Genomic DNA, 15,153 nt, shown 5'->3' on the forward strand with positions numbered 1-15,153 from the left:
CTTTAATTTATCAGAGCAAATTAATGGACCCTGCATACATCAGCTGCACACATCCTCCCTCTTCTATCAAGCATTTTCTTATGGTAAAATATACTAATCCCATGCTCAATTGATGTATTTTTGGGATGAACTAGCTGATCTATGTAACTGTAATCGATCTGCTGGTTAATTAATTTCAGTTTCATGCTTGTACAGATTAATATGGTAATTAGCGTTTTCCAGGGTGAACTTGTACAGATTAATATGGTAATTAGCGTTTTCCAGGGTGAACTGAAGAGGCGTATGTACAGCATGCGCAGTTGCTGATTGGGGCTGCATGCCTCAGTCGATTGAGTCCACGTTTGTCACGTAATGCGAAGTGCAAAGCGCAAATGGCGCATGCAGTGGCAAACAAACGCATGAGGACGGCGTGGGTGAGGCGGATTCACTCAGTAGCTTAGACTTAATCCAAAAGAAAACGAAGCCGATTTAATCTGGACGATATCTTTGCGCTAATTCGTCGCTGAGATCATGCACACACGCTTTGTTTAATCCAGCAGCTAGCATCGCTCGCTTTTTGCACAGGGAATTGTCGACCAAAAGGCAGCACGGGATTAAAGCGCGCGTACGTGAGCGCGCGCGCGCGTCGCCCATAAAATCCATGCACCCTTCCTCTTGATCTCGATCTCTCCATCTCGCTGTCTGCGAGCGACGACATGGCCGCTCTCGCCGTGCTGCTGCTGGTGGTTGCGGCGGCGGTGGAGGGCGGCGCGGCGTGGTCGTTCTGGCCGCCGGCGGCCGGCGACGAGCCGTACTGCCTCAGCTGGCGGGTGATGGTGGAGGCCAACAACGCCAAGAACTGGCCCACCGTGCCGCCGCCGTGCGTCGGCTACGTCTGGAGATACATGGCATGGGGGCAGTACGCCCGCGACGTGGCCGCCGTCGCCGACCAGATCGCCGCCTACGCCGCCCAGCTCGCCGCCGGCGACGACGGCCTCGACGCCTGGGTGTTCGACGTCGACGACACCTGCCTGTCTAACCTCTTCTACTACCAGGCAAAGCAATTCGGGTACAGATCGAGATTGTCATCACTGATCAGACTAGCTAACATACGTGCAGATGCTGTTTAGATTAATGCCATTTTCAACCATACTATTTTTTTTAAAGTTATCGAAAAAATATCTACGTTTAGTTTGTTGCCAAATTTAGTAAATACACAAGAAATTCTGTTAAAATTTTGACAATACTCATAAGGTTTATTTTGGCTATAATATGAATTGGCCCGTAATCTAGTTGTAACAGTCAATTAATTACTTGATGATCGATCGATGTGTCGATGCAGGGCGTATGATCCGGTGGCGTTCAAGGAGTGGGCGAGCAAGGCGATCTGCCCGGGGGTACCTGGCATAGCGCAGCTGTTCCAGACGCTCAGAGGCAGAGGATTCAGAGTCTTCATCCTCTCCGGCCGAGACCAGCAGACTCTCGCCTCCAGCACCGCCGCCAACCTCGCCGCCGCCGGCTTCGCCGGCTACGACCGGCTCATCATGAGGTAGACACAATAATATATAAAAACATTATCATAAATTAAACATAATTGGGCCTAAATTAATATCCATATTGGTCCTAACTTAGTAGTACTGGATCGAACGGCCCAGTATAAAAATCAAGGCCCATGTTCCATATTTGGCAAACGGGGGTAAGCGTCAGTCACCAATCAGCCAGCCTAAAAGGGGACAGACATGTTCCATGGTGTGTGTACGTCGCACTGGACGAGATCGATCGTGCCAGTTTCTCGTCCTCATGGCCACGGCACATTTCGTGCAAGATCATGATAATGGAATAAGAAAACAGGGCGCTGGATAATTAGCATATATTCTCAACTGCAGACAACTAGTACTAGAAGATATAGCTGATTGCTAATTTGCTTTCGACGGCACAGTGCGTCAAAGGATATATTTTGTAAGTACATCGAATTTGTGTGGACTGCAATCTGGAGTAGCTCGCAGTTTCGATGCTTTGCACCTACGTGTGCCAATCTCAGCAGCAGCTGTAGGTAGCCTCTCACCGTCTGCAGGCTTACTAAAAATTAATTTTTAAAGTTGATGACAGAGTTATTTTTTAGTCTATTTTCAGTATTGACTTTTAAACTAAATACACAATTTTAGTGGTTTTGTTTATTTTGAGAATAATAAGTTGAACGATCAGGATACGGTCAAAATTAAATCTATTGTATGCAGAAGCGCGGAGTACCGGGGAATGAGCGCGGTGGTGTTCAAGTCGGCGATGAGAATGCAGCTGATGGAGGAGGGGTACAGGATACGCGGCAATGTGGGTGACCAATGGAGCGATCTGCAGGGTGACTTCGTTGGCGACCGTGTCTTCAAAGTGCCCAACCCAATGTACTTTGTTCCATGATAACATGAAACTCCAATCGCTCATCATACATGTGTCACCCAGCTGCTGAAGTGTTCGCGCGTACTTTGTTAACAGAGTATATACTGTAACTATATATACATGTGTAACTATTTCTTTTATAGAAAAAAATGATTGAGTATATTACTTAGCAGGTGATGTATACGTAGCTGCTGCACTATCAGTCTATCACTACTTGTGTACGCATGCAAGATGCATGGCAATAGCCAAACAGAAAGAAGCAGAGTCATCTTTCTTCTCTGAAACCACTCGTACAGAAACCAGTGATATCTCTCGCGGAATCCTCCGATCCTTCTCCTCGTAGATCATCACACTTTTCAAGTTAACAAACAACCATGTGTTGATAACCAAATTTGAGACAAGTTATAGCAAGTTTGAACCAAATTGAAAAAATATTGGAACTTTTCAGCGAAGACCATTATAACCGCTATTATCTGACCAATTAGATCGGACAATGCACTGCGATCAGACCGTAGGTGTCCAGACGATCAGACCTTCAGCATAAAGTCCAAGTCTAATTTAGATACTTCTCGTGGTTTCCTTATTTTACATAGAGATTTCTCGAGTACTAATTGACTTCTAAGCCTAAATGGATGTGGGAAATACCTTGAAAAACAAGTGTGCCACTCCTATAAATATAAGGGGGCCAAGGCCGATTGAAACAACAACTAAAAATCGTCAAAATCAATTTAGTAGCCAAACCCTGTATATTCTACATTTCTCTCCTTGCTACCTATCCCAAGTCTATTATCATCAAATCCCCCAATTGTTTGTCGTATATGGTCTCTATGACATTAGATGACATCGTAACTAGCCTACGGAGTCTAGAACAAACTGGTGCGTGTTTACCCTAACGGGATTTCTCCCAGGTGTTCGTTCGGTGACTTCTACACACTCGCTACAGTGGCGCATCTCCGGGTGCCGCTGCGGTTGCATATAACATGCTCAAGGTGCAGCGGCACAATTTTGCGTCGACACAGTGCGTAAAAAAATAACACGGAAACATGCTCTATCTCTAATACTTTTAAAAGCGGAGTCGTTATCCTCCTCCAAAACCATCACACTTTCTCAAGTAAGCAAAATAAATGTGGCTAAAAAACATCCTCACAAATCCGATGATTTCTCTACCGCGGACTCGTCCTTTTCCAATTCTCCCGAATCATCATATTTTATCAAAGAAAAAAAAAACCATGCCTTGAAAAACCACCTACGCAAAAACCGGTGATCGATTAAAAAACGATGTTCCCACTCGAAAATTGACTAAAAGAATTGGGTAGAAAAAAATAAAACCCATAAAACCGTTCGTTTTCCTCTTAACTATTGTAATTCATGTACATGATGCTGGTTAAAAAGTACTAGAATAACGTTTTCAGATGCGGTCCAATTTGTACCAATTGGGGCGAAAATCAATATCTACTGATTAGATGTTCTAACTAACGAATCAACACACATAGCTTCATTAGAACGCCACGCGATAAGTTATTTATTTTTTTCAGTCCGTAAATTATACTTACTGTCAGTACAGTAAATTTTTCAAGTTAAAGGCCACAATTATACTTACCCTTCGACATGCGGATTTACAAATGAAGCTCCCAGTTAGCTAATCCGCCACGTACGAACACACTCCCTCTGTAAACATGCAAAAAAAAATATTGATAGACTAGCATATACTACCTCCGTTTTCTAATACAAGTGATTTTAACATTTTATTTGCATTGTTTGACCATTCGTCTTATTAAAAAATTTAAAATTATTATTATTTTATTTGCGACTTGCTTTATTATCCAAAGTATTTCAAGCACAACTTTTTGGTTTTTATATTTGCACAATTTTTTTTAATAAGACGAGTGGTCAAACAGTACAAGCAAAATGTCACAATCTCTTATATTAGGGGACGGAGGGAGTATATATCTAGTTATTTATATCGGGGGATCTAGAAAAAGTGTTACGTGGAGCTAGTTAAATAAACTAGATAAAACATAAGCCTCTATTTTCACAGATATATGACAAATAATTATAGAGGGGCCTCAAAGGGGGCTCTTATGTTCCTAACATCGGTAGTGGGGGCTCAAGGTCCCTTAGACCCTATGGTAGATCTGTCCCCATCTATAATGGCTGAAGAATATCATCTGTAACGACCCTTAGACCCTATGATAGATCTGTCCCTATCTATAATGGCTGAAGAATATCATCTGTAACGATTAACAGTTATATATGTGACATATCATCTGTAAAGGATGAAGATTGAGATGCTCATCCATAACGGCCGTCTATACCACTCATTACAGATGAGTGAGTCCGTAACGGTTCTCCGTAACCCGTTACAGATGACCTGACACATGGTCGAGAATCTGTGTGCTAGTGGTACGTACTTTCCAAGTCGACCCGAGGTGGGCCCGGGCGTGATATTTGTCTCTTCCCCGCGGCGAAACGGCCGGCCTCGCCGCACGTACGTTTACTCCCAGCCTCCTAAAGTTGGCATTTCATCGATCGAACTCTAGCTGTACCTCCTGCCTGCCCTGCCCTGCACTGCTCGATCGTACACAGTTTCATTCCATCTCCACCAGCTAAAAGCCAGCCAGCCAAGCTCTCTCTCTTCCATCTTGCACACATCAACGTCAGAAAAATCATCAGATCGAGATATCGACATGGTGGTGGTGGTGGCGGCGGCCATGGCGGCGGCGAGCTTGTGCTGCGGCGTGGCGGCGTACCTCTACTACGTCCTGTGGCTGGCGCCGGAGAGGCTCCGAGCTCACCTGAGAAGACAAGGGATCGGCGGCCCAATCCCGTCCTTCCCTTACGGCAACCTCGCCGACATGAGGAGCCACGCCGCCGCCGCCGCCGCCGGCAAGGCTACCGGAGAAGGACGACAAGAAGGCGCCATCGTGCACGACTACCGGCAGGCCGTCTTCCCCTTCTACGAGAATTGGAGAAAACAATACGGTACGTGTATGCATATGCACATATCGATCGATCAACTATCATCGTCCCTGCTAGCTGCTGTTTGATCGGTTGCATGCTACTACTGCTCTGCCCATGCTGTGTGATCTTCGTCTTCCTGCCTCTACATAAAACAGAACTCGCCCTGATTTAGAACAAGAAAAGAATAATAACAGAATTGCTAGGTTTCTTGCGACATTTTTATTGAAAGAAATTAAACTTTTGATTTTTGGACCGTTATAACTGCTATGAGATTCATGTAGGAAATTAGTTTAAAAAATCTCAGAAAAAAGTTATAATGTGATTGTACCTTTGCTATATTTGATTTTTTTTAAAAAAAATTGCGCCAGAGTTTTAAGATAGTTTTTTTTTCTGCGGGGAAAAGGAGATATATTAAATGAATGATGAAATTAAAACTGTTTCCTAGCCAAACATTTGACAAGGATTCACATCTAGCTTTATTTGCTAACAAACGACTAATCCCATTTTGGCTGCGATGGATCTTCATTAGCTTAATCTCCCTGCTCCCAGAAAGGAGAGTTAATTAGGTCATGTCTGTGTAAGGAAGAAGAATCTGCCCGGTGGTAAAGGAGTAATCAACGGCTGTAATCAATCGATTTAATTACTAATAATCGTTAATAAAGCGAGAATATTTCATATTATAGTTATTATATCCCCCATATCTTACTAATCATTTCCAACTTTCGGTAATTAATGGATTTAAATATATATAGTGAAGATTTGGTTCTTTCTACAAAGTAAATAGTGGAGTACTACTACTACATATGAAAAGTTTCCGAGTACGTATACTATATGTCCGTTCATTAATGGAGCAACAAAAGCATATGCATGCTGATAGGTAAGTTTATTTGTCCCTCGTTTTTGCATGCTGACTGTAAATACTGCATATATGAAAAGTCAAATTTATTTCTTAATCTATGCAAGTAGAATTTAAACATGCATTTAAGTATAACGATACTACTATATCATATATTTATCTATATTATTAAATATTTTCTTATGACTTACTAAGTGATATGCAGCAAACAAGGAGCCGTCTCCTATAGGGTAGTTGTCGATTTCGAACATTCATCTTAATTGAAAAAGTTATAAAATTTTTTTTAAAAAAACAAGTCCCTCATAAAGTGTTATTCATGTTTTATCATCTAATAATAATAATAATAAAATTAATTATAAAAAAATTAAATAAAACGGATGGTCAAACGTTGGAAAAAAAAACCAACAACTACATTTAGAATAAGACAGAGGAAGTAATTGATACCAGTAGTATAATATAGGGCCTGTTTAGATCCCCTAGCAAAATTTTATACCTTATCACATCGAATGTTTGTACAAATGCATGAAGTATTAAATATAAACGAAAAAATAACTAATTGCACTGATTACGTGTAAATTGCGAGACGAATCTTTAAAACCTAATTGCGCCATAATTTGACAACGTTGTGCTACAGTAAACATTTGCTAATGACGGATTAATTAGGCTTAACAAATTCGTCTCGCGGTTTACAGACGGATTCTTGTTATTAGACTACGTTTAATATTTTAAATGTGTTCGTATATCCGATATGATACGTTACTTTACGCCCTTCGATCTAAACACAGCCATAGCATTATTGGACCGTCAGAATCAGGGCAGTCTCTGTGGTGTTTTGTACTATGTGTCTGGGTTTGTTTCATTTAATTGCACCGAGTTCCATCGACGAGCTAGCGATAGAGAGATTTACCATGGTATGTCATTACCACGGGAAAGTTGTGTCCTTTTCAGGAATCGTAGCTTGCCAGCGTTGCACGCACAGCCAGCCACTGTACGACTGTCTAGATAGCCGGCCGATTGCACGACGTGATCGATCGAAATATATTTTCCTCGTCGATTGATAGCGAAGTTCATGTAACTAGCAAACAGCAGCACGATCTCAGCTCACATGAACCAGCAAATTATAAACATGCCCCTAGTATGAAGCAAATTAAGGCCGTGTTTAGTTTCAAAGTTTTTCTTCAAACTTTAAATTTTTCTATCACATTAAAACGTTTTTATACACACAAATTTTTAACTTTTCCATCACATCGTTCCAATTTCAATCAAACTTTTAATTTAGTATCAACTATAAACAGCCTAAACGGCTCCTAGCATACTTGTGGTGTACTCCTGTTCATAAATGACCTGCGCGCACTGCAGCTAGTGCAGGTGTGTGACTTTGATGTGGACTTGATCCGTCCTCCCGATCCGCTAGCGTCAATGGATGAGCTACCCAGCTTTCATGACAGCTAGTGTAGCAGTGAGCCATGCAACCGTGCTCTGTGTCTGTCATGTTGTGAATAGTCGTCCAAGCAAACTAAGGGGGTGTTTAGATGGGGCTAAAATTTTTTAGCCCATGTCATATCGGATGTTTGGGCGCTAATTTAGAGTATTAAACATAGACTAATAAAAAAACTAATTTTATAAATGAGAGCTAATCCACGAGACGATTTTTTTAAGCCTAATTAATCCATAATTATCAAAAGTTTACTGTAACATCACATTGTCAAAATCATGGCGTAATTAGACTCAAAAGATTCATCTCGCGAATTAGTCCAACCTTATGTAATGGGTTTTGTAATTAGTGTATGTTTAATACTCTAAATTAGTGTCCAAACATCCGATGTGACAGGGACTTGGAATAAGTCCCTGGAAAACAAACAGCCCATAATATAGCTTCTCATATTACAAATCGTTTTGATTTTTTTTCCTAGTCCAATTTCTTTTGAGTTCTTTCAGTAAAGGGAACGAAGAATATATCGTGTAGTTTCAATTTCCAAGCACATGTTTAGATCAGAGGGACAGTTTGAAAGCTTTGTAACCGACTGCTGCATCTTAATTTTGATCTTGGTGTTAGGCCCTGTATTCACATATTCAGTAGGGAACATGGTGTTCCTGCACGTGAGCCGGCCGGACATAGTCCGGGAGCTGAGCCTGTGCGTGTCGCTGGACCTCGGCAAGAGCTCGTACATGAAGGCCACGCACCAGCCTCTCTTCGGCGAGGGCATCCTCAAGTCCAACGGCAACGCCTGGGCTCACCAGAGAAAGCTCATTGCCCCCGAGTTCTTCCCCGACAAGGTCAAGGTCGGTGTATCTTCTCAAGGACAGTAAAATCGCTAGCTCGTTAATTAATCTTCCAAACAACATCTGCAAGCTTAGTTTGCACATGATCGATCGATCTGATATAATTTCACTAACAAATTAGTGTCTCTTAATTTGCAAATGTGATCATGTAGGGTATGGTCGATCTGATGGTGGACTCGGCACAGGTCCTAGTCAGTTCATGGGAAGACAGGATTGACAGAAGTGGCGGGAATGCACTGGACCTGATGATCGACGATGACATCAGGGCATACTCTGCTGATGTGATCTCCAGGACATGCTTCGGTAGCAGCTACGTGAAAGGCAAGCAGATCTTCGACATGATCAGGGAGCTGCAGAAGACGGTGTCCACCAAGAAGCAGAACCTGCTCGCCGAGATGACCGGGCTCAGCTTCCTCTTCCCGACGGCGAGCGGCCGCGCGGCGTGGCGGCTCAACGGGCGTGTCCGCGCGCTGATACTCGACCTCGTCGGGGAGAACGGGGAGGAGGACGGTGACAACCTCCTCAGCGCGATGCTCCGCAGCGCCAGAGGCGGCGGCAGTGGCGGCGGCGAGGTCGCCGCCGCGGCCGAGGACTTCGTCGTGGACAACTGCAAGAACATCTACTTCGCCGGGTACGAGAGCACGGCGGTCACCGCCGCGTGGAGCTTGATGCTGCTCGCGCTTCACCCTGAGTGGCAGGACCGGGTGCGACACGAGGTGCAGGCGGCGTGCTGCGGCGGCGGCCGGGCGCCGGACTTCCCGGCGCTGCAGAAGATGAAGAACGTACGCCGCCGCCACGCCACAAACATCAAGCTATTGACATTGAAGCTGATCTGATCGTGCTGTTTAATTTGCAGCTGACGATGGTGATCCAGGAGACGCTGCGGCTGTACCCGGCGGGCGCGGTGGTGTCGCGGCAGGCGCTGCGGGAGCTCAGCCTCGGCGGCGTGCGCGTGCCGAGGGGCGTCAACATCTACGTCCCGGTCTCGACGCTGCACCTGGACGCGGAGCTGTGGGGCGGTGCCGGCGCGGCGGGGTTCGACCCGGCGCGCTTCGCCGACGCCCGGCCGCCGCTGCACGCGTACCTGCCGTTCGGCGCCGGCGCGCGCACCTGCCTCGGCCAGACCTTCGCCATGGCCGAGCTCAAGGTGCTCCTCTCGCTCGTGCTCTGCAGGTTCGAGGTGGCGCTGTCGCCGGAGTACGTGCACTCGCCGGCGCACAAGCTCATCGTGGAGGCCGAGCACGGCGTGCGCCTTGTGCTCAAGAAAGTGCGGTCCAACTGTAATTGGGCTGGATTTGATTAGTAAATTTTGGCCTTTGTGCGCAGGGGACTACCTATACATTTATCGACAAATTTTCTACTAAAAATTTGACATATGTAATTACAGTACAATCGTAGTGTAATTACACTGTAGCTTGCATGTAATTACACTGTAACTTACATATAACTACAGTGTAACTTGTATTTAAGTTTCACGTAATTTTAAATTGTTAGATCTATTACAAGATTTGTTCTGGTGAGGAAGAATAAAAATCACAGCACACACAAGTGAAAGGATTTGTTCCCACGACCTCTATTTTACTGAAATAACATGTTACCGAGAGATTCTTGAAAGTTACATACAAGTTACATTATAGTTACAGTGTAATTACATGTAAGTTATAGTGTAATTATACTACGATTATACTGTAATTACATCTGACAAATTTTTAGAGGAAAATTTATCGACAAATATATAGCAAATTCGTGTGCGCAGGGGCTTTCAGCCCATTTAAATTATAGGCCGAAATACAGGCCTGTCCATGTGTGTAGGCCGGGATTTTAGTTCAAAGTTCGGCCCATATGCTAACAAGGCCTACTTTACAGCGGATAATATGCAGTGTAATTGGCAAACCTAGAAACTATCGATGAATGAAAATAGACGTATGAGATTTATCCATGTCACAATTAGTAAAACATTCACTCCTAAAATTAACTATTATGAAGTAGTAGAACAAAAGTTTTACTGATGATGACGTAAATAAATTTCGCACGTCTATTTTTTATCTAATGATAGTTTTAGGTTTGGACTATATTTTTGTACTTTACAAGCTAAACTTTGCTCTAAGGACGTTTGATAATCATTATAGCTCCCGAATGTCGTGACAAACATAATTTTGACGCGTCGGGCAGGGTTAGTTGAGCATTGAGTGCTTGTCATGGAGAAAATGACAGCGACATTAGCTAAACAAAGCTAATGACTCAGGGTTCAGGTGGCCCACATTCTTCTCACGGGTTGAGCTTCATTTAGTCGCATGCACGTAGACCACTAGACCTCCAGTAATTGGCTTAGCACAGTGTTAGGGCAAGTTAAAAATGACAAATAGAGCAAGACTAATAAGCGAGGGATTAGCCAGTACATGTCGATTCAATCTGACATGGAAGAGGAAAAGCAGATATATGAGAGAAGGAAGCTAGTTGTACAGCCAAGTAGCCAACAGCCACCCACTCGGCATGAGCGTCTAGGCGCGCTGACAACTTAATCCACATTAAGAGAAGATTAAGAGAAAATGAGGTATAGTGCAAACCGGTTCTACGAGTATGGCCTCGATCACAACTAATGAAGATGAAGATTAAGTTTTAATTATTATAAACTTAACAAATATATTTTTAAATATAGCATAAGCTTTAGAACTGATAGCAGGCTCATCTATTATATTGGGTGATTAGGGTGAAAGCGGTTGGTTATGATGTGGGACTGCCCAGCATTTGCTCCTCAAGCTTTAAACAAGGAATACTTGGTTGCATTCTGAAAGAAAAAGAGGTCAACTGCAGCAGGTCACGCGGCAGGCAGAGATTCTACGACAAAGCATCGCTTTACTACTGGAGTATGCAGGTTTTCAGCAGCACTTGCGTTTTTTCTTTTGAGAACGGAGCAAAGTTGTATGTGCTGCCATTTCTCGGTTACAGGCAAGGAAATGCATAGAAGTTGCATTGCTCTGTCTTTGTCTCTGCTCTGCCCCGCGCAATTAACTCTGCTCCCTTTTTTTCCTTGCTTAATTCTCGACTGTTTGTGTAATTACATAAGACAAAATTGCTAGTAGATCCAAGCTTAATGGCAGCACGTGAGATACTATTGTACCCCAATCAAACCTAACACATCTCAACAAAATCCCATTTGAAGGAAGGCACATAATAACAGCGTGTTTGGAGGGTTTTGATCAAGTGGCCAATGCAGAAGTAGTTGGCAGATGGTGGCTACTGGCTAGAATTCGGCGATCTAACCTGAAAACGAACTGAAATGCGCATGTGAAGGGAGTAGTTTGAGCGAGTGTGATTGTTCTTGCAACAAAGAAAGCAAAGGTAATTAAGGTCGATGGAATTTCTCAGATTAAATGGCGCTTTAAAATGGAGATGGGTATGGTAGGCAATCAATTTCCCGGGGGAAAAAGAAGAAGAAAAGAAACTGACATGTCGCTAAAAAAACTGCTCCGCCTCCGCGTCCCCCGGCCGCACGCGTCGCGCTCTGTGCTGCTATAAACGACGAGAGCCTCGCCGCGCACTCGACGCGCATCTTCCGAAATAGAGAAATTGCCACGGATCGAGGGCGACCGATAATGGAAGGCGAGCAGCAGCAGCAGCAGCAGCAGCAGCAGAGCGTCGCGGCGGTGAGGCCGTCGCTGGGGAAGGCGCCGTCGCCGTCGTTCCGGCTCCGGAACGGCAGCCTCAACGCGGTGCGCCTCCGCAGGGTGTTCGACCTGTTCGACCGCAACGGCGACGGCGAGATCACCGTGGACGAGCTGGCGCAGGCGCTGGACGCGCTTGGCCTCGAGGCCGACCGCGCCGACCTGGCCGCCACCGTCGGCGCCCACGTCCCCGACGGCGCGGCGGGGCTCCGGTTCGAGGACTTCGAGTCCCTCCACCGCGCCCTCGGCGACGCGCTCTTCGGCTCGCTGGACGTCCCCGAGGACGGCGGCGGCGGCGGCGGCGACGAGGAGATGAAGGAGGCGTTCAAGGTGTTCGACGTGGATGGCGACGGGTTCATCTCCGCCTCCGAGCTGCAGGAGGTGCTGAAGAAGCTCGGGATGCCGGAGGCCCGCAGCCTGGCCAACGTGCGGGAGATGATCTGCAACGTCGACCGCGACAGCGACGGCCGCGTCGACTTCGGCGAGTTCAAGTGCATGATGCAGGGGATCACCGTCTTTGGCGCCTGACCACTTCTTCCATCCAGGGTAGCCATGGCATCCGCTCACCCTCACCTAGTAAGTTTCCTCACTGAAGAAGTCCCTCCAAACATTTTTTCAAGTAGAAATTATGAGCGTGTTAGAGATTGAATACGGAACATCGGGGTTGAAACCACACGCCCTTTACGACTACACTAATAAGTTTCCTCACTAGTTTTTGATGAAGATAAAAGCTTCCATTGAATTTTCGAGTCAAGTTCAATTCACACCGATTTGCTAGTATGAAATTCAACATTTTTCACTGTGTACTGCAGGCTTCTGAAGTTCTGAAAACAAAGACGTAAGAGAAGGCACTAGCCAATACTAGATCGCAGCCAAGATCAGTAGGTTCGGTGTAATCTTTTTAAGCTTAAGGCAAGGCAATTCCACTTTTGTTGCAGCTACGACCTTATCCCTGTTAGTGCCTGTTTTGTGCATCGGAATGCAGTGCAGGGCCTGAGTTTCGTTTTCTGTGGCCTTTATTCGCACAACTTGTTGTGTGGTGAGGTGGTGTTGATATTATACATCTACATGGACGTACGCTTGCTAATCTAGTGAATAGTGATGTGGATGTTCTTGACCCTAGCTATCTCTAACTTTCACGTCAACCTTATGTTTCATTTAGATTATTGGGTGGATTATATTGCTGTGGTTTATCAACTTGATAGATAGGTAAACTAAATATTTCAAGAAATAAAATTATCAAATAGCTGAATACAAGCTGTCCAAGTAATAGAGTAGAAGAAAATTTTGTTGAGACAACATATATTTTGAAGCGTAAAGCAAATTATCTGTTTCAATATTTGGGCGAAAAAAGTTGAAAATAACATGGTCACTTTCACGCTTGCATTGCATGGAAATGGAGGCACCCAAATTGCTCGGTAACTTGTTTTCCTGGAGGATATTACTACTCCATGTTAGGACCCTGATTGAAAGTGAAACACAAAAATTTTACAGTTGTTATTTTGTAGAATATAAGGAGCCATGCAGGTCCCCAAAATGCTTGGCAACTTGTTTATCTGTCTTTTTTTATTAAAAAAAGGTCGTTACTTCATTTACATTCCTGATTGAAACACAAAAAAAATTGCTGCAGTACCACAGCATAGCATATTAGCACATCACACTAGTACTAGCTAGTAGCGCCAGTGTGCCCACAGGCCGTATATACGGCCCAGTTCGGCGTGAGACTTGCTGGGCTGTGGCGAAAGGCTGAGTGACACCAATATTGGGCCTCAGTAGATATCAAAAGGAATAAGTCTGTTTGTCTCCCTCTTGTCTTTTTGTTTATTGAATCGTCTCACTCAACCGTAAAATTAGGTATAACACTTCCCTCGTCTTTCAAAACTGGTGCACAACATAATAAACTTATTTGGTTTTACTGATTTAATCGGGAGCGAGAGATGAGGGAGGGCCAATAAATTATTCCATATCAAAAGGCCTTCCAGTCGCGCACTAGCCCAACACAATTGTGAAAAATGGATGAGACAGATGGGCTGTTAGCCACAGGCCGGTATCAGAAATCCAATGGCCCATGGACGAGCTACCAGTTTGTCACGGCCTACTACCGTAAGAGCATGTACAATAGCAGACTATAAGCTAGCTATAAATATATTTTAAATAGATAAATGAAGAGAGATAAGAGCAGTACGGACTCCAAGACATAATGTGTGTATGACAGGTAAGATCAGATGTTAATACTATAGTAAACAACTATTGTATGAATTGCCTATTACATTACCTATAGATAATTTGCAGCTAGTAATTGGCTATACTATTAAACTTGCCGTAAGTGTCAATGGGTCATACTGTCATGTCAGTACTGAATCACTGCTAGCAGTACACTTTATAATAGTGTGTCATTGACGAAGTTTGTTTGTTTTTTTACAAAAGTCAACGTTCTTATCGGCGGGGTTACAAGGAAGGACAACGTGTTAATCATCCATTAGCAGCTGGTCTTTGCATCGTGTGATGACCATCATTTCTCATTGAACGAGTGACCAACTCGATGATTCTGTCAGTCCCGGTGAGCGTGATTGTTTTGGTTGCATATCGATCGCCCCGACCCTACCGAAACACATGGAAAATATCAAGCGGCTCGACATTTTTTCGTTGAAATCAAAAAAGAGAACTTGTGCAACTGTTTAACTTTAATTGCACTAAAACACTTTTGAAGTCCCAAAATATTGATATCTATGTGACATATCCTAACACTCTAAATTTAAATACAACGTGTTCATCTATCACTAGATGATAATAATTTAATAGAGATATAGTATTAGACAACATAGAAAAAACAAGTGTCATTTTAACGTGGCATTCGAAACCAACTTACATCGGCTATGAATTTTTATTGGGAAAATTAGAACCATGCCATTATAATTTTGCAAAATTTAAGATATGTCATCCTGACCCATATGTCATTGACTCATGTGGGTTCTAGATGTCATTAAGATACCGATGACATATCTCAAACTTTGC

At 44.0% G+C, this 15,153-nt stretch overlaps 3 protein-coding genes across 3 annotated transcripts; all 3 read left to right on the top strand.

Annotated features, from left to right (window-relative positions):
* The first annotated feature begins 655 nt into the window (after positions 1 to 655).
* On the top strand, positions 656 to 2,533 carry LOC127780609 (acid phosphatase 1-like). Its single transcript, XM_052307538.1, has 3 exons — positions 656 to 1,048; positions 1,322 to 1,528; positions 2,217 to 2,533. The coding sequence occupies exons 1-3, from the start codon at positions 696 to 698 to the stop codon at positions 2,392 to 2,394; spliced, it is 738 nt and encodes a 245-aa protein (XP_052163498.1). The 5' UTR covers positions 656 to 695; the 3' UTR covers positions 2,395 to 2,533.
* A 2,336-nt stretch (positions 2,534 to 4,869) lies between these two features.
* Positions 4,870 to 9,984, top strand: LOC127780608 (cytochrome P450 714B1). The gene is made up of 4 exons (XM_052307537.1): positions 4,870 to 5,355; positions 8,247 to 8,473; positions 8,626 to 9,255; positions 9,330 to 9,984. Exons 1-4 carry the CDS (start codon positions 5,061 to 5,063, stop codon positions 9,774 to 9,776), a joined length of 1,599 nt encoding a protein of 532 aa, XP_052163497.1. The 5' UTR covers positions 4,870 to 5,060; the 3' UTR covers positions 9,777 to 9,984.
* A 1,916-nt stretch (positions 9,985 to 11,900) lies between these two features.
* Positions 11,901 to 13,260, top strand: LOC127780610 (probable calcium-binding protein CML24). The gene is made up of 2 exons (XM_052307539.1): positions 11,901 to 12,714; positions 12,951 to 13,260. Exon 1 carries the CDS (start codon positions 12,070 to 12,072, stop codon positions 12,664 to 12,666), a length of 597 nt encoding a protein of 198 aa, XP_052163499.1. The 5' UTR covers positions 11,901 to 12,069; the 3' UTR covers positions 12,667 to 12,714; positions 12,951 to 13,260.
* Positions 13,261 to 15,153: the final 1,893 nt, after the last annotated feature.

The sequence above is a fragment of the Oryza glaberrima genome, chromosome 7 (genome assembly GCF_000147395.1).
Source record: "Oryza glaberrima chromosome 7, OglaRS2, whole genome shotgun sequence".
NCBI lineage: Eukaryota > Viridiplantae > Streptophyta > Magnoliopsida > Poales > Poaceae > Oryza > Oryza glaberrima.

Excerpts from the sequence above, each read along its gene's own strand:
- LOC127780609 (XM_052307538.1), top strand. The coding sequence starts at position 696 with ATGGCCGCTCTCGCCGTGCTGCTGCTGGTGGTTGCGGCGGCGGTGGAG. Across the intron at positions 1,049-1,321 it reads TACCAGGCAAAGCAATTCGG|GGCGTATGATCCGGTGGCGT; the intron begins GTACAGATCGAG and ends GTGTCGATGCAG. Across the intron at positions 1,529-2,216 it reads TACGACCGGCTCATCATGAG|AAGCGCGGAGTACCGGGGAA; the intron begins GTAGACACAATA and ends TATTGTATGCAG.
- LOC127780608 (XM_052307537.1), top strand. The coding sequence starts at position 5,061 with ATGGTGGTGGTGGTGGCGGCGGCCATGGCGGCGGCGAGCTTGTGCTGC. Across the intron at positions 5,356-8,246 it reads GAATTGGAGAAAACAATACG|GCCCTGTATTCACATATTCA; the intron begins GTACGTGTATGC and ends TCTTGGTGTTAG. Across the intron at positions 9,256-9,329 it reads CGCTGCAGAAGATGAAGAAC|CTGACGATGGTGATCCAGGA; the intron begins GTACGCCGCCGC and ends TTTAATTTGCAG.
- LOC127780610 (XM_052307539.1), top strand. The coding sequence starts at position 12,070 with ATGGAAGGCGAGCAGCAGCAGCAGCAGCAGCAGCAGCAGAGCGTCGCG.